The sequence below is a fragment of the Mandrillus leucophaeus genome, unplaced genomic scaffold, assembly GCF_000951045.1.
Source record: "Mandrillus leucophaeus isolate KB7577 unplaced genomic scaffold, Mleu.le_1.0 Scaffold567, whole genome shotgun sequence".
In the NCBI taxonomy this organism is placed as follows: Eukaryota; Metazoa; Chordata; class Mammalia; order Primates; family Cercopithecidae; genus Mandrillus; species Mandrillus leucophaeus.
Genome location: NW_012106108.1, coordinates 168,065 through 187,727, shown reverse-complemented (window position 1 = coordinate 187,727; position 19,663 = coordinate 168,065). Strand labels below are relative to the sequence as shown.

The 19,663-nt window shown below is 39.4% G+C and overlaps 1 protein-coding gene across 3 annotated transcripts in view; it reads left to right on the top strand.

The window, feature by feature from the left end:
• The window catches only part of APP (amyloid beta (A4) precursor protein), a 312,122-nt gene that overhangs the window by 206,408 nt on the left and 86,051 nt on the right, over positions 1-19,663 (top strand). For all 3 annotated transcript variants that reach the window (XM_011998311.1, XM_011998310.1, XM_011998309.1), the window contains 3 exons: positions 10,271-10,404; positions 16,824-16,898; positions 17,612-17,770. In XM_011998311.1, coding sequence (XP_011853701.1) covers positions 10,271-10,404; positions 16,824-16,898; positions 17,612-17,770 — 368 coding nt within the window. The remainder of the gene's footprint in view (positions 1-10,270; positions 10,405-16,823; positions 16,899-17,611; positions 17,771-19,663) is intronic.

Sequence of the window (19,663 nt, the reverse complement as noted above, 5' to 3'; positions counted from 1 at the left end):
GGGTTCACGCCATTCTCCTGCCTCAGCCTCCCTAGTAGCTGGGACTACAGGCGCCCACCACTGCGCCTGGCTAATTTTTTGAAGTTTTAGTAGAGACAGGGTTTCACCGTGTTAGCCAGGATGGTCTCGATCTCCTGACCTCCTGATCCGCCCACCTCGGCCTCCCAAAGTGCTGGATTTACAGGCGTGAGCCACCGTGCCCGGCCCAGCTCAGCATTTTTTAAAAAGAGGGGCCATTTACTTTGAATACAGGTTAAATATCTCTTTAAAATGCTTAGGACCAGAGGTGCTTCAGATTTTGGATTTGGGACTGTTGATGTATTCATGATGAGATAACATGAAATTCATTTATGTTTCATGTACACCTTGTATAAAAGTCTGAAGGTAATTTTATACTTTTTTTTTCTTTTTTTTTTTTTTTTTGAGACAGAGTCTCGCTCTGTTGCCCAGGCTGGAGTACAGTGGCGTGAACTTGGCTCACTGCAACCTGTGCCTCCTAGGTTCGAGATCCCCCTGCCTCAGCCTCTCAAGGGAAGCTGTAATCACAGGCACCTGCCACCACACACAGCTAATTTTTGTGTTTTTTAGTAGAGATAGGATTTCACCATGTTGGCCAGGCTGGTCTTGAACTCCTGACCTGAAGTGATCCACCAGCCTCAGCCTCCCAAAGTACTTTGATTACAGGCGTGAGCCAGCATGCTTGGCCTTATACAGTATTTTTGCTAATTTTGTTCATGAAACAAAGTTTGTGTACATTGCACTGTGAGAGAACAAAGGTGTCGCTGCTCAAAAATGATCAGATTTTGGAGCATTTCGGATTTTCAGATTAGGGATGTTCTACCTGTGGTAAAAGAATGCTCATTATTTATGTGGTCTGTTGTTTAGCTGTTTGCCAGAAGAGGGTAAATAGATAGTTTAATAAAGTGGTCAGCAAATATTTTTCATACAAGGCCAGATTATAGATTTTAGGCTTTGTAGGTCATGCAGTTTGTCATAACTACTTACCTCTGCAGTGGTAGCATGAAAGCAACAATAGACAATAAGTAAACAAATACACAAGGATGTGTTCCAGTAATACTACTTTTATAAAGGTAGCCAGCAGCCAGGTGCAGTGGCTCACGCCTGTAATCCCAGCAGTTTGGGAGGCCGAGGCAGGCAGATCACCTGAGGTCAGGAGTTCGAGACAAGCCTGGCCAACATGCTGAAACCCCATCTTTACTAAAAATACAAAAATTAGTGGGTGTGGTGGTGCATACCTGTAATCCCAGCTACTCGGGAGACTGAGGCAGGAGAATCACTTGAACCTGGGAGGCGGAGGTTGCAGTGAGCCGAGATTGCACTCCAGCCTGGGGGACAAGAGCGAGACTCCATCTCAAGGAAAAAGAAAAAAAAAAAAAATGTAGCCAGCAAGCCAATCCTTGGTTTAATACAGCAGGTTTTTTAATTTTTATTTTTATTTTTTTTCCAATAGCTTTGGGGGTACAAGTGGCTTTTGGTTACGTGGATGAAGTGTATGATGGTGACGTCTGAGAGTTTAGTGTCCCCATTAACTGAGTAGTGTACATTGTACCCAATATGTAGTTTTTTATCCCTCACCTCCTTCCCACTCTCCCTCATTCTGTCTCCAATGTCCATTATGCTACTCTGCATGCCTTTGCATAATCATAGCTTAGCTCCCAATTTATAAGTGAATACATACTGTGTTTCCATTCCTGATTACTTCACTTAGAATAATGGCCTCCAGCTCCATCCAAATTGCTGCAAAAGACTTTTATTTTGTGATTTTTGTGGCCCAGTAGTATTCCATGGAGTATATATACCACATTTTCTTTATCACTCATTGGGCGATGGGCCCTTAGGTTGGTTCCATATCTTTGCAATTGTGAACTGTGCAGCAGTTATTTTGGAGTCCAGGATGTGCTAGGCCAGGTATTTTGAGGGACACCAGCAAAGGAATCTGAGTACTGGCTTTCAATAACTTGATAATTTTATTGATGAAATGAGACCCAGATATGTCATAGAAATAAATAACAATATAAAGTAAAATATACAAGTGTAGGAGAAGATTGCTCTGGAAGTCTGGGGTAAAATGAAATCAACTTTATCCTTAAGACCTCCATAGAGGTTAACAGTTCCATCTGCTTTTACTGCTACTATTTATATGAAAGTGGACAATATTGAAGATTGTGGCTTTTTGAACTCATCTATTGAGTGTTGAGCAGCTATGACAGATTATTTCTTTATGTGCCTCCATTAATGAAGTCAAGAATAGCTTCTGACAAATTGACAAAAAACAATACCCTAAGGTTAACCCATTCTGAATGCCAGTTATTATTGCTATTGCTTCACGTATATTTTTTAGATTCAGACTTGAGGTTGCTTTTAAGTTTTAGTGTGTGGTGCTGAATAGAGAATAGATGTTAATAAAAAATAACGCCAGCATTCATTCTTTCACATTCAGTTCATATATTTGAAAAAATTCCCATGTCAGTATGTGTCCATGGACATAAAAAAGAAATGTAGCTTGACTAGAGTAAACACATCATAGATTACATTTTTATTACCTTGTGTCCACACGTTGCATTGATAGTGTTCTCCACCAACCATGATTGCACTGGCTGTAAAATTATAATACAAGGGCATATTAGGGGGAGAATGCCTTTGTTTCTTCTTGTTGTTGTTGTTATTTTGTTTTTAAAAGAGTCTGATATTACACCGGAGGATCACAAACTGTATTTTCTTGTTATAAATGGCTCTTCTATCTTGGACTTAGTGGGTAGGATAAATATTTGAATTTAGAATGCGTTAGGAGTTTTAGCTATTTTGAAATTAGAAAAATGGAGAGACACTTTTTTTTTAAGTTGGGGTGGCTCTCGGAAAGCTCTACCATGTTTCAAGATTAAATTTTCACATAAACGCTAACAGGTTTCTATTTCACCCATATATAAATGATCCCCCTTGTCTCCTCTCCTAAATTATAGCCATCTCAAGTGACAACCTTGCTAGGTCTGTATCAAATAGCATTTTCAACGATAAGGCAGTGATTTATATACGTCTTAATTTGTTTTAATCTTCTGTTATCAGTGCTATAGAGATAAATTGCTTTTCTGCTGATGAAAGGAGACTAAACCAATTTTCTTGTTAGAATCTAACATTAATATATCGACTGAATGCCATTCATAAGCCTTTGTTTAGGGAAGCATTGGGCCTTCTGGCCTGTTGGAGGTGGCCATGGTCATTGCTGTTTGAAGGTGGGTTGTTTTCTCTTTTGTGTCCTGAGCCCATTGTGACTGTAAAACTGTGTGTCACCCCAGAGACTGAGGAAACAAATGAATATCAAAATGATAGGGGCAATCTTTCCCAGTGTCTTTAATTTTGACCCCACATTCTTGTTTGAATGTGAAATACCACATTAGTATGAATATGAAAGGGAGTACTCTGCAGCGATTATAAAATCGGAACTAAAATGAAGTAAATCGGTGCGTGTGCAGTTCAACTTAATAGATTATCTTCTAAGGAGTCTTCAGACAGGCTAGGAGAGTGATTTCTGCCTCGTCCTGAAGATGTTAGCAGGTTTCACCCTGTTTTGAAGTAACTTCCCTTCAAATGGTAACAATTTTCTCAGAGGAAGCACAGGTATGGAAATGTTTCATTGCTGTCTTGGCGCCAGTGATGGAGGAGCATTTTGTGACAGGAACGTTGCATGCCGCATCAGCGTTCATGAATAAACTGAAAGCTAACCTGCCATTTTACTTCGCCCCAGAAAACAGAGCTCTGGCAGGTATTGAGAATAGATTACAGTGTGAAGTGGCAGTATTGTGACAAGCATCCATGTATCAGTATTAAAATCGAAAGGAGCCCTCACGCACATGTGGAAGCAGTTTCTCCCGTTTTCATACTCAGTTCCCTGAGGTAACAGCATTTTGGTGTGAGAGAAAGAAGGGAATCTGACCATTCTCGTGTGGGAAGGGGGCTGAGGACAACAACTTCCTATGACAGCCACCCTGCTCCAAGCCACGGTCATCTTCGTCTTTTTTTTTTTTTTTTTTTTTTTTTTTTTTTTTTTTTTTTTGAGACAGAGTTTCACCCAGGCTGGAGTGCAGTGGCCACAATGTTGGCTCACCACAACCTCCACCTCCCTGGTTGAAGCGATTCTCCTGCCTCAGCCTCTCGAGTGGCTGGGATTACAGGCGCCGCCACCATGCCCAGCTAATTGTAGTATTGTTAGTAGAGATAAGGTTGCTCCATGTTGGTCAGGCTGGTCTCAAACTCCCGACCTCAGGTGATCCGCCCACCTCAGCCTCCCGAAGTGCTGGTATTACAGGCATGAGCCACTGCACCCAGCCTGTCTTCTCCTCTTAAAAGATCTTCCTTCTGCTGTTGTCCCATAGCAGCCAGAGTGATCCTTCAACAAAACACCCCATCACATATACTTCCCCTCAAACAGCCCACACTGGTCCTTCAGAATCCTTACTGTGGCTTCAAGGTTGTACATGATATCCCCCATTTCTTCCCTGCCTCTCCCACTACTTCCTCTGTTGCTTCTTCAGCTCTGGCCATGCGGGTCTCGTGGAATTTGCCAGCCAGCCTCAACTCTTAGGGCTTGCAGGCTAGTTTTGTCATCTGCCTGCCAAGTTCTTCCGGCAGCCAGCTGGGAAGATCTGAATGTCACCTCTTCACTTAAGACTCTGCCTGGTCGTTTACTTACTGAGGTCTACCTTTCCCCTCTCCCCTCAGCTCTCCCAGTCCTTCTGAACTCTGCTCTATTTTTCTTTTTCCTCTTTTTCTCCATAATACAAATCACATATTAACAATATGACTTACTGGCTTTTTAAAAAGTCTTGCAGTAATTGTTTCTGTCCCGAGAATATAATGCCACCAGGACCAGGGCCTTCATGTTTTTCTCATTGGTTTCTCCCATGTGCCTCACATATAGTAAGGGCTATAATGTTGGCGGGCTGGAGAAATAAAAGAATGAACAGGCTCACTAAAGGCAGGATAGTTTGTCCACGTCAGAGCTGCTGTCTCAGCCGCTTTGATACCTCTGACTTCCCACTGTGGGAAAGAATAAGGATGTGGCTTATGTAGAAGGCATAAGTCATCCAGAATACCACTGTATATTTGGAAGCAAATGTTCACCTTGAAGCAGTAATGCACTGGGAATTGGAACTGCTTTTGCGTTATATTTTTTCATTTGTTATGAGTGTTTAGATACACATGATCACTATTAAAAGGAAGGGAGGTAATAGCCTGCTATGGTCTACAAGGCTGTGTTAGGAGACTAAAATAAAATAAATACAAAGGTCATTTAAAAAGTTAAAAGCTTGTGCATGTGATGTTGGTAGTGCTGCTAACGACTAGGCATCTAGAGGTCAAAACCTAGAGCTAAGGATATTGACCCCTGAGTTTTGTCTCATTTTAAGTCGTTTTCCGCGGAAAGGGGAACATACCCAGCCAGCTTGCTTGCAGAAGGCATGAGCGACCAGGTTGGCAGAGGGGCCTAAGGCCAGAACGTCCTCCGTATTCCATCCTCCGTATTCCAGCACTGTGGGCTCTTTTCACTTGATCCCTGCTTTATGACCCAACTTCTGTTGAAGGTCATTTGCCAGATAGTGTTTGGGGCAGGAACAGCTGTTTCATAGAAAACAAGCCATCGTAACAAAGCATATGTTGTTTAGCCAAGTTGTGTTGCTCATTAACAAAACAAAACAACAAAAACCCTTTCCAGTGCCCCAGCACTGGATGGATTAGCCCTTCACTGCCCTAAAATTAGCTTTACAGCCTTTTTATGGTTTACCCAATCTTAAGAAACTTTATTTGTGTGTGTTTAGGGATGCGAATAAGTATGTTTAATGGCAGTGTTTTGCCTCTACACAATAAAATAGGGTAATTTTTTCTTCCCATGTATTAAACGAGAACACATAGAAGATGCCTAGCATGGAGGACTCTAATGAAAAGAGGCTGTTATCATTTGACCAACATGGAAATCCTAGCCTGTAGTTAGTTAGTTAGTTTGTTGGTTTTTTGAGACGGAGTTCTGCTCTTGTTGCCCAGGCTGGAGTGCAGTGGCGCGATCTCAGCTCACTGCAACCTCCACCTCCCAGGTTCAAGTGATTCTCCTGCCTCAGCCTCCCAAGTAGCTGGGACTACAGGCATGCGCCACCAAGCCTGGCTAATTTTTTTTTTTTTTTTTTTTTTTTTTTTTTAAAGTAGAGACAGGGTTTCTCTGTGTTAATCAGGCAGGTCTCAAACTTCCAACCTCAGGTGATCCGCCCACCTTGGCCTCCCAAAGTGCTGGGATTACAGGCATGAGCCACCGCACCCGGCCGAAATTCTAGCCTTTATCAGAGGTTCTGTGGAACCTCAGAGGTCTGTGAGCAGGATAAACTGCTCTGTGGTAGTTAAAAATGCAAAACAGAAATAAACCCTCCCAAAGCCAGTTTGTTTCCACTTTCTAAGTGGTGACAGTGACCTGTGTTTTAAGTACCTCAAATATATCAGTGACCTGCTGATAGACAGCTTCCTGTTCCCTCTGTGTCCTGTGACGTCCTGTGACATCCTGACATTCCTTGAGCCCCACTCCCTTCCCAAAAGGAAGTACCTTGATGGGTGAGGACATAGGGCACACGTGTCTCCGGCCTTCTGTGGACGTAATCACAAAATGGTAGTCAGTCCTATGAATTTAATCTCTTTAGGATATAAGGATATTCACGAAATAGAAGGTGAGCTCTCTGGACATACTCCACCTTAAAATTGCTCTCTCCTTCCTCCTCAGCAGCTGCAGAGCAGTAGGTCATAAACTATTAAATTCGTTTAACAATATCAGCATATGTTATCCTTCTCCGCTTGACTAGACAGTAATCTGGTTTGCTGGTTGATATGAATATAGGATAATTTCACACTAATTGAGATGGGAGATTGTATGAATGGCTGAAAAAATAAAAATTTGAGTTACAGATTAAAAGAGACACAGCTTCCTCAACTATGGGAAGTAACTGGACCGTTAACAAACATTTACTTGAAGAGAAATTGTATTGCTCAGGGTTCTCCAGAGAAACAGGACCAGTAGGATATATACGTATAGGAAGAGATTGATTATGCAGAATTGGCTCACACAACGATTATGGAGGCTAAGTTCCATGATCTGTTATCTGCAAGTTGGAGACCCAGGAGAGCTGGTGGTATGACTTAGTCCGAATCTAAAGTCTTGAGAACTAGGGAAGACAATGGTGTACATTTCAGGCCAGGGGCAAGAGAAGACCAATATCCTGGCTCAGGCAGCCAGGAAATAAAAAGGATGAACTACTCCATCCTCTGCCCTTTTGATTTCAGACCCTCAGCAGATTGGGTGATGCCTGCCCATGTTGAAGAGGGTGATTTACTTTACTGAGTGCACCAGTTCCAATGCTAATCTCATCCAGAAGCACCCTCACAAACACACTCAGAAACAATGCTTAATCTGGGCACCCTGTAGCCCAATGAAGTTGGCAGGGAAAATTAATTACCACAGAAGTATTTCTGGATTCAGTGGAATAAATTGGTAGTATAGTATTCGTATTTATTTCCATGTGCCTAAAAAGAAGATTTTTATCCTTTTAAATATCCTCAGTCGTATTAAACATACCGCACATTCACGTTCCATAGTTATTCTCTTATTATATTGCTACGTGCATTTCTACTTAGGCCAGTGTGATTATAGTGATTCAGATTATAGTGTTTATCTTCTTTCCTTTATACAGTAGACAGTGTTTGCAAACCATAGGAGCTGAAAAAACTTCCTTCTTACATAGTGAGTTTTATGATTCTAGTTTTCCAAAGGGGTGCTTATGTTATGGTTATAACAGTTACAGCCAGATGACTATCTTCATCAGGGAATATAACCCCAAATATTTATACATTTTCATTTGTTTCAAACATAAAATATGGTTTGCCTAAACATGTCATTCTGCCAGATTGGGCTATGCAAAATAATGTTATTGTTTTGTTTTCTGCTTTTACTTTAACTTGTTCTCATTTGAGCTCTACCAGTTAAGATGAGAAAATGACTGAAGCAGGGGAAACATTTTGAATGCTAAATACCACGTTCATTCCAAGTTGGGATTCATTGACTTAATGATTAAGTTAAAAAACTACTTGCATACTGGTTTGCTTGAAGCAATGGAGAAAAACATTTACCTTTTTTTCAAAAAGGATGTAATATTCAAAATTATTGTTTCGATCTTACAAATTAACAATGTACTTATTTTTGATACTTTCGACCTTTTTTATGTGGGCTACCCCTAACATTTTTTGAAAAATACATATTACTTTTCCTGTAGGTTGCACTCTGTGATCCTGTGTGTAATTCATTTTCAGTGGTTCTATTTTGTTTTTTGTTAATGTTTATATTTTCTTTTGGGTTTTTTTCCTCAATTTTTAAATTTGTCCTTTTCTTTTTTCTTTCTTTCTTTATTATTGCGCCCTCCTACCAAAACATTTTCAGTGGCTTTGAATAAAAGTAGCAGAACTTTCCCATGGTTAGCATTAGCTCTAAGATTTGAGCAGGATGTAATAAGCAGAGGAGGAGGCAAGGCCGCTAATATGTATGAGCTCTGCCGCGTGTCACCCTGTCTGCCAGATGACTTACATGTGGTATGGTATCTCATTTTCCCAGCACTCCTATCATATCGTGTGGCATGTTATCACCACTTGATAAAGAAACTGGAACATGGAGTGCTTAAGTTTCCTGCCCCAGGTCACAGCCGATCTGAAAAAGAAATGGAATTCAAATCCAAATGTGCTTAATTGCAAAGCCCCCACATGGCTCTTTCCTTCCTTCCTCCTCACTGTTGCTGCCGATGTGAGAAGGAACACCACTCCCTCATTTGCTACAGAGAAGATAGGGGCAGCTGTGTAAAGGCACCAGGAATATGCCCTGCCTCCTTCCTTCCGCTTGAAAGCAACATCTGGATAGACACTCAACTGCTTATATTTTTTGAAAAATGATTATTAATCAGGATTGAAGTGAAGGGAAAAAATCAAAACGAATGTTGCTCTTTAAAATGAAAGATACTGTTTAATTATTGAACAGCCTTCCGGTTTTAGTTAATATCTTTGAAGACTTTGGATTAAGATTCCAGACATTTTCTTGAAGGATGTAGAAAACGTATTTAACTTCAAGTTTAGTTTCAAAATGACTTAGTTATAAATTCTTCTCATTCAAGTCCCCTTTGAGGTATTATATCCCAAATGTAATACACAAGTATTAATAATTTGATAGGAATACTTGGAACATTGGTGATATTTGAATAACCTTTTGAATGAAACAATGGATTTGACCTAAAAAGATAGTGAAAACATCTCATTTCATTTTTTATGTTAAATATGCTTCTTCTTAAGTCAAAATCCTTTTTTCTTTTAAGCTCATAAATACTCTGAATTCTCACTAGTCATTACTAATCTTTTGGAAAATTGCTTCTATAGGTATTATAATTCACTTGGCTCATGAGTTAAGACATTTTTGTTTTATAGTGTACTCTTGAATTTTATAGGTATTTATGTTTTCACATAATATAGCAGTGTATGTTGCAATTCAAATATTGCTTAGCAGTATTGGTTGAATTCAAAATAGAAATCACTTTTTGACAACTGGCATAATGAATTCATTGACTCGTGTCAAATTTGTGAAGGCAGAAAGGTCCTTTTGTGATTCAAAAATGTGTTTATTGATTTTTTGTGTGTGTGGAGTTTCACATACTGTCTCATGAAGGTTGTCTTTGTAGTTAAGTTATCTAAAATACATCATACAATTTACTTTTCTCTGGGGTGCAGTTATTCTACAACAGGCTAATTATAGTTATCTTTGGTTTCTGCAGGAGTCTGAATGTATGATATTGATGATATCATCATTTACTTTCAAAATTGCAAAATATGAATTCAGGAAAGCATGGGGATTTGGAAAAACATGTCTATCCAGCACCAACTGTTTTTGCTCTTTGCATGCTTGTTTCGTAAAGAACTCTAATGCTATATTGCAAAGTGGACCATTTTAAAGATTTTTCCTCCATTCTGTACTTGGGAATGATGAAACACATCCTTACTGTGCTGCACAGTGTCTCATGGTGTTCTCTTAAACAGCATTAACGTCTTGTATGCGCTGCTTTACTAAATTCTCTGTTCCGAGAAATAACTGAAAATATGGCTTTCTTTTAAACGAGTGGATATTCTGTTGTTGGTGGTTTTTTTGTTTGTTTGTTTTTTTCCTCAAACCTCCTTCTCTTCTACTTTATAGTTCCTACAACAGCAGCCAGTACCCCTGATGCCGTTGACAAGTACCTTGAGACACCTGGGGATGAGAATGAACACGCCCATTTCCAGAAAGCCAAAGAGAGACTTGAGGCCAAGCACCGAGAGAGAATGTCCCAGGTAAGTCTGGCACTTCCATCATTCAGCCCTACGATATCAGGAAACCTCAGTCTCCCCCACGGGCCTGCTGGCTTTATCAAGATCTTTAAAGATGCAGAGTTCTAATTTTAAATGTTTACTGTGTGGGCACAGTTTGTGAGTTTTTTGCATTCTCCATGAACATGCTGCCTAAGAAGGATCCAAGTATAGTTGGATTTTGTAAGCACAAATTAAATGATGTCCATAACGTTCTCTCTGGTGAAGAAAGGTACTTGGCATTATTATTCTGTATATATGTAGTACCTGTAATCAACATATTGTAAATTAAAATCCATCTAAGAGCATTTTTCTCTTAAGTAAAGATGAGTTTCTGTATTAAATCCCAGACTGTTATAATTGTGAACCTACCATTGTTTACAGTCTACAGAATCATAGAGACTTAAAACTGAGCTGAACCATAGTGATTATTTCATCTAGTCTCCTAAGTGATACACAGTGGAATAGAGGTTCAAAGAGTGGCTTCCCATTTTAGCACAAAGCAAAATCAGTGAGCCAGAGACAACATTTAGAATCCAGGCCTTTCTTGCTCGTAGTACGGTACTGCTTTCACTATACTTTGCTGGGAAAAAAAAAAAAAAAAACGTGGTTTGGTTTGGTTTGGTATTTTTTTTTTTTTTTAGCAGATCCTTAATTAAGCAAATTGAAAAATAACTTGTGTGTAAAACATGGCTAATCCATATATACTATCTATACTATCAACTACAATTTAAGCTATGTCTACTACCAGGCACTGGATGTTGTATTGGAGTTTGATAATACAGAGAATTTTAGCCCTTGCTCAGATTCCTCATTCATTCATTCATTCATTCATTCAATCAACAAATATGGGCATATTATTTTCTAGTCACTTTTTCGATTTGTAGTCTACAAACCTAGGAGTGAATGTGGGAAAAAAAAAAAAAAAAAAGTAGGACATATAAGTGAATGAATAAAGATCTCAGGTTAAAGTAAGCCATTCATTTTTAGTGTTAATATTCTGTGGCAAATATCAGAAGATAGGAGAAATTTTTGTCATACTTAGATACTTAAAAAGTCTGTTGAGAGACATTAAATGCAATTTATGAATGAAACTGCTGCATATTTTCTAAGACCATAGTCAGTCTTTAGTAGACAATTAATCTTGCTTTCCTGTAATTTCTGATCTGGGTCGCTGTTGACCCCAGAAGATTCCTCCCTGCCAGGGCCAAATGAATGGCCTCTGAGCATGTCTTGCACATGCAAACCAATCAGTCAAACGCTCCTAACTCCCAACCATATTCTTTACTTACCTCTTATACTCTGGGCCACTATACACCTGCTGTAATCACCCCAGGGCCAGGTACCAGGCCACTAGGGACAACCTCATGCCCCATCACCATTATTTGAACTAGTCAGTCCTAAACGTGCCTACCCTGCTTCACGCATTCTTTCCATGAAAACCACAGAGAGCTGTTGTTCATGTGTTCCCCTCCTGACCAACCCTGATGCTTCCCGTATGAGCCTGCTTGTAGTGGCATATACTGGCTTCTTGGGAGCTGTGAGTAACAAACTGTCTTTTCCATGATAATCATCTCCTGATCTCTTGGCCTCACCTGAATAATAAGAAAACCTACACTTGAAAACATATAACTAATAATGTATCTAGAAAGGTACAACACAGATACTGTTTTTTGGTTTGTTTTGTTTTTTTGTTGGTTTGTTTTGCCTTCAGATGAGTAACAATACTTGGATCTACTTTGGTATAATAACATAAAGAGGGAAAACGCCTTATAATCACTATACTTTTGGCTCTGGAATATAATGTGCAGTTCTAGTGGTTGCCCGTGATGAAAACCTAGCAGCGAATTGAACTAGAAAGCTAACCACAGGGAATTAGTGAGTTTTCACCTGATGCCAAAAAAATCAGATTTTTCATTAGGAAAGACATAGGCACTGTCCCGAAAGCATTGGAGGACTATGAATCATACTTATTGCCACTGAAATGTCCTCCTATCTCCCTTCTTTATGAAGCTTTCAGAGGCTTCCTGTGCCCTCACAAATCCACTTCTGGGCACATGAAGTCTTAAAAGAAAGAACAATGACAAAAATAAACACCGAATGCTCAGCTTGTCATTTTCAGCGCCTACCGCTGTACCCTGACTCTGGTCTTCCTACCACCTCTTTCTTCTCAACTGCTACCCTTGCCTTCTGTACAGCGTTAAACTGCTGTTCTGATCACGCCACTCTGCTCACCATCTGCTCATCTCATCTTGGACTTCCCTTTGTCCTCAGCATTGACTTCTCCTGGAAATGCCCCCCCACCCTTCTTCACATTGGCACATCTCACCCATTCCTTACACCCCACTTCATACTCAGAATGAGACAGACAGTCATTGCCCTTACCTTTCATTTAATTCTAAATATTTGCTCTCCGATTTTATTAGTGATTTTTTGACACACCTGCGTTATCTTTCCAGCTGGATTGTAAACTCCTTTTAGTACCTCTAAGTTCATGTAAGTCTTACTAACCTTGCATTTATCTTGGACCCACTTAGTCATTTTTTTAAAATTTTGTGGTTTTTTAATCCTGGTTTATTTATCCTAGTATAACTTGGTCATTTTTGATCTTATTAAGAAAACGTATTTCAAATTCTCTATTAGTTTTAGATATGACAGGTCTTTGATAAAATAATAATTCAACTTTTCTTTTAGCACATCTATTTAACTTGTGACTTAGTTCATATGAGTTTTGGTAGATTTTGTTCATCTTTTAGTCATCAGATATATCTGATATAACCTAAGAGATGTTATCCCAGAGCAGAGAATGTTGTCTACTAGATTCCAGTGGTCACAGGCATATGAGACACCTGAAATTAGTATGTATCTGATAATCTGTGGTGCTGAAATCTAGGGACTTTTCGACTTCAAACTTGCCTGCCTCTTAAATCTCTACTAGGTAGCAGTCATTTTCTCTGCATGGAACAGCCAAGTCTTTGAAGATCCATCAATCCAAATGAAATTGATACCTTTGTGCCTGCAGTGGAAAATTGCTTTGTAAGAATCTATAGAGGCACTGCAAGGGCCAGGTCCTGAGAATTTTAAATTTTAAAAATTGTGCAGTTTTTTAAATAAGTTTTATTGTAGTTTTTGTTATATGTTTTCTTATAAATACAGAGGATTTTGGAATTTTTCATATTTTCATATTTTTCAAATTTCAGTTTTTCATATTTTATATGAAATATTTCATATTTCATATAACTCTAAACCTGTAGATTTTTGTTGCTCTATGTCGTGACTAGCATCTAGTCAGTAGAAATCAGCAACTGAACCATGTGTGAGCACTTTTATTACTTATAAACTTACTACTTTTAGTATATGCTTAAAATGAAGTCCTTCAAATTGAAAGCTGACTCAACTCATAGTTCCTTCCTTCCTTCCTTCCTTCCTTCCTTCCTTCCTTCCTTCCTTCCTTCCTTCCTCCCTCCCTCCCTGCCTTCTTTCCTTAATGGAGTCTTGCTCTGTCACCGGGCTGGAGTGCGGTGGTACAATCTAGACTCACTGCAACCTCCAACTCCCTGGTTCGAGCGATTCTCCTGCCTCAGCCTCCCCAGTAGCTGGGATTACAGGCACATGCCACCATGCCCAGCTAATTTTTGTATTTTTAGTAGAGACATGGTTTCACCATTGTTGGCCAGGATGGTCTCGATCTCCTGACCTTGTGATTCGCCCACCTCGGCCTCCCAAAATGCTGGGATTACAGGCATGAGCCACTGTGCCCAGCCTAGGTTTTTATTTTTAAGATAAGCAGCAACATTTTAAGAGTGCCCCTTTCTCCTGTCACTAAATGTAAATAAACTTAGCTCACCTAGTGAATTTTTTATTTTATAATGGAAAATTGGGTACCATAAGGTACAAAAACATGATCTTTAGAACCACATAGATCTTGGTTTATATTCTTTCCTCTCCCTTTTTTACCTGCGTAGTCTTGAGCTGGTACCTTAACCTGGTTCATAAAATGGGACTGCCCTGGCTAGTCACAAGCTGTTGTGAGGAATCAATTAAATTAGATAGATGTTGTAAAGCACTTAACACAGGGTCAGCAGTAATGCTATTTGTTCACAGTTCCACAGTGAAATTCACTGTTGATAGGGAGATGCTCAGCCTACATATAGTGAGTATTCATTTGCAGTAGAGTCTTAGTGGGATGGTGCAGGTGATTTATTTATTTGTGGGGGTATAGGATACTTTTAAATTGTTCTGAAAATCAAAATTTGAGTTAATTTTTATAGTAACGCTTATTTGCAACTCATTAGCTAAATAAATCTCTTTAATTATATGGATTCCTCCAGCTTAAAGCTTAAAGTCCAGGTTCTGAGTGTACAAGGTAAAAATGGAAAAAATGTAAATGTAATATGGGAAATCAGTTTTCACATTGCAGTAGAGCATTGAACTTCTATCTCAAACTAATTTTGAGATCCTTGCTTGAAGAATTGTGGGTAGAGTACCACCACTGTGAACATTCCCAAAGCAGGAAATTGAAATATTTATATTGCAAGGCTTATCTCATCTATAAAGCAAAGATGGTCTTCCATGTCCCCCTTGCCCACAGGTTCCCTTTATTAACTTGGTAGAAGCACCAAAGCAGATGGGACAGTATGTTTCTTTTCTTCCATGTTCTATTCTTGTTCATTGCAGCAGGGCATTTGTCCCAATTTTGCTGTGAACCTTGAGATTATTTTTTATATGCTTTTTAAGTATAATGGAATATTTATTCCATCTTGTTTTCTCCATAGTTTTACTAAAACAACAAGAAGAAGCTAATTGCCTATCATATACAAAGAATTATTATCAATAGACAATAAAATCTGTAATTAGGAACCCACATGGTGATTTGATGTGGTATTGTCTCATAGAAGTCTTCTATCTGTAGTTATTTATTCCAAGCCTCTTTTTCTTTCCTGTCTTGAAGTATGTCAGAAGAGTCTATTCCTTAGGGCTAAATACCTACAAATAACAGGCTCTTATAATACAGTAATCAAGTTTCCTCATACTTTGGGAGTACACAGAGTATGCAAGTACACATCTGGCACCAAGCCAATTTTTTTTTCCTTGATCTTTCTTTCTTCATTTTACCTAGCTCAGTTATGAGTTGCACTTTAAACAAATGCTACTTGTCATACACTTGAAAAGGCAACTCTAGGTGGTAGGAAGTTAATATTTTCCTTGAACAACATACAGAGGTACAGTCTTTTACTTTTTTTATCAGGTTAATGAGTGCACTTCACTCAGGGAAATCCATGCAGGAAGCATTGATTTCCTACAAAACACATTCACCTGATATCTTAGTCAGTTTGTGTTGCTATGATAGAATACCCCAGCCTGGATAATCTGTAAAGAAAAAGAAGTTTAAAATTCGGCTTTCAGTTCTGCAAGTGGGGAAGTCCAAGAGCATGGTGCTGGCATCTGTTGAGGACCTTCATGCTATATCATTTATGGTGGAAGGAAGAAGGGTGAGAGGAGGGCAAAACTCAGTTTTATAACAACCCACTTCTCACAATAACAAACCCACTCTCCCCATAATGAAACTAATTTACTCATGAGGACAGAGACTGAATCACCTCTCAACATTGTTGCATTGGGGATTAAGTTTCCAACACATGCTTTTTAGGGGATACATTCAAACCATAGCAATTGGTTACTAAATTAGTGCTATTTGTTAAAAAATACATTTTTTCTGCATTCAGAATATTATATGTTTTCCTGGAGTTTTTGGAAGGACTTAGAGTAATCCTTGCTGTTCATGACTTAGGTCGGCAAGCTTAAAGGGCCTTAATTCCCCATCAGTTCTTTAAAGAGGGATAGGTCTTAGGATATCAGACAGCAGAAGTCGTCTTTTTCTCCGCCATTATATACTTCTCTTTGGCATTGTATTCATCACACACACACATACACACACAGACACACACACACACACACATAAAATGTCATATTTTCTTTTAAAGTCAAAATATATAGTTTAAAATGGTTTCAGTCGCTTTCATAAGAGAGTAAAACTTACATGTTTCAGTTAAATATTGGAAGACCTTGTTCAGTTAGTGTATGCCTTCTATGAATAGTTGGTGTTTGTTCACATCAAATAAAATGACTGTCACTCAGTTCTAGGGAAAAAAAGACCAACCTTGACTCAAAAGGCTATATTCCTGCAGTAAATGTGAACATTTATGTTTAATACACTGCTGTGATTAATTATGTATATATCCTAGTGGGAGGTCACATATTATTCAGATAGGAATGGGTATGTAATACATTTTTTAAATATCTAAAATGACAAAAATAGAAGAAAGACAATCATCCATCCTATTAAGTCTGTATTCAAAGGATGAACTGATGATTTTAAACTCAAATGTTTTCTTAATTTATAGGTCATGAGAGAATGGGAAGAGGCAGAACGTCAGGCAAAGAACTTGCCTAAAGCTGATAAGAAGGCAGTTATCCAGGTAAAATCTGAACCCATTTCCTACCAAACATCACATGCCAGCAGTCTGTTTAGTGAGTGTCTGCAGGTTTACCTGCATCTGCCAGCACCTCAGGCGTGATTGTTCATAGTCCCATGAACTTGAACTGTTCTTAGTCATTGTCTAGTAATTGAGTTGCTTAAATCCTGCCTTATATCTGCTCCCAATTATTTCAAGTTATAATTCATTGCCATAAAACTCACATTGTAACTTGCAATCTACTTTTTATTAACAATACATCTTTTCAGTCACCACAATCTTCTGCTGCTTCTCTCCTACAAAAATTATGAGAATTTGAATTTTTGACTTAAACCAGTCTCAAAATTACCTTAAGTAAACCAAGAGTTTGTTATGATCAATTACTTGAGGTACTTTTAGTAAGAGAGGAATTTTTTTTAATATAAGAGTTTCAAGAGTGCATCCAATGTTATTATTAGTCAAATCAGTCTTCAGAGAGCCTATGAAATACTGATTTTCAATGAAAAAGTAGGTTTGATGTGGATTGGAGAGTGCAGAAAAGTGACGTAACCTATAAAACATGCAGAGTTAGTCAAAATGTGGAATGACTATGCAGTCTTTAGGATACTTTTTAGCACTAGAAGAAAATGGAATAGGATGTCTTTTTTAGAAGACTTGAAATTGCTGCTTCATCCTACTTGTTCAGTCCCCATGGACATATGTGTTTATGATGGCAGCATTTCCAGGAGAAAGTGGAATCTTTGGAACAGGAAGCAGCCAACGAGAGACAGCAGCTGGTGGAGACACACATGGCCAGAGTGGAAGCCATGCTCAATGACCGCCGCCGCCTGGCCCTGGAGAACTACATCACCGCTCTGCAGGCCGTTCCTCCTCGGGTAGGTCTCCCTGCGGTCGAGTTCCCACTTCAGGTCACAGCACAGACAGTAAGGGTGGGGACTGGGAACTGGAAACCATGAGAAGAAATGCCTTGAGCACTGTTATTCACAGGTTCAACCCTTGTCCATTCCATCTTGAAAGTCAAAGGGTCACAGGGCAGCTGCCTCCACAGGGCCATCTCTGCACAGTGGACACTCACACTTCCCCAGAGCAGCCAGACAGTGTTCCCAGGGACTCACAGTGCAAGCCCTGGCTTGATTTAATATTCCTGAGGTGGTGACAATTGATGGCATAGTTCAGGTTCGAACACGAAAGCTGGAAGGATGTCTTCCAATCCCTTCAGACTGCTATAACAGAATACCATAGACTGGGTACCTTATCAGCAACAGAAGTTTATTTTTCACAGTTGCAGAGGCTGAGAAGTCCAAGATCAAGACATCAGCAGACTTGATTGTCTGGTGAAAGCTGGCTTCCTGGTTCATAGAACTTAAATTGTTTTTTTAATCTTTTATTTTTGTGTTTGTTTGTATTTTGCTGTATCCTCATATGGTGGAATGGGCAAGGGAGCTCTCAGGGGCCGTTTATAAGGGTACGATGTCAATCTTGAAGGCTCTGCCCTCATGCCTAATGGTTTCCCAAAGGTTTCACCCTCAAAAAGCATCACATTGTGGCTTAGTTTGCAGCATATGAATCGGGGGTGGGAGAGACACAAACATTCAGACCATAGCAAAGGATTTTAGAAGTAACCTTGCCCAGCCCCCCTCATCGTGTAAGTATAATAATATAACTAAGGTCAAGGAAAGTTGAGATTTGGCTGAGTTGTAAGAATTTTTAGTGGACCAGAAGGAATTAGAATTCAAATGTCCGTCTCAGAGCAGTGGCCATATTCTCTGTGGGGAAGCGTTTGTCAGTCATGAAATTAGCAACGATGAGACTTAGTCATGGTTTTCAGTGATCATTGTCCGAAGAGGCTTGTTGAGTGCTGCAGGCAGAGATGTCTTCACCGGCATTCTGTGGGAGAGCTTACTTGGAATGGAAGGAACATTCTGCGCATGAGTGTTTGGTTTATGTCCACTTGTTCTTTTTTTTCTTTCTTTCTTTTCTTTTATGAGACAGAGTCTCACCCTGTCGCCCAGGCTGGAGTGCAGTGGTGTGATCTCTGCTCACTGCAACCTCTGTCTCCTGGGTTCAAGCAATTCTCCTGCCTTAGCCTCCCAAGTACCTAGGATTACAGGTGTGCCACCATGCCCAGCTCATTTTTGTATTTTTAGTAGAGACGGGGTCTCTTCATGTTGGCCAGACTGGTCTCGATCTCCTGACCTCAGATGATCCACCTGCCTTGGCCTGCCAGAGTACTGGGATTGCAGGCGTGAACCACCATGCCCGGTCACTTGTTCTTTCTGTTTGTCATTGAGCAAGGGATATGGAAAACTATACCTGTGATTGTGGACTGGTCCATTTTTCTAAACAGTGCTATCAGTTTTTACATTGTGTACTTTGAGGCTGTGTTTTTAGGTGCGTAAACGTTCCGGGCTGTTAGGCCCTCTTTGAGCCTCTTCTTATGAAATGATCTTTTTATCCTTTGTAATGCTTTGCTCCAAAATCTACTTTAATATTAATAAAGCTATTCCAGCTTTCTTTTGATTAATATTAATGTGGGGCATTTTTCCATCCTTGTACTCTTATTGAACTTATTTGTCTTTATATTTGAAGTGTATTTTTTGGGGGCAGCATATAATTGGGTCTTATGTTTTCCTTTGGATTGAGAAGACCGTGTACACTGAATGAGTTTATGGATATGGTGTGACGGAATCTGTCATCTTGCTGTTTGTTTTCTATTTGTCCAGTCTGTTCTTTGTTCTTCCTCTTTCCTCTTTTTTTTTTTTTTTTTT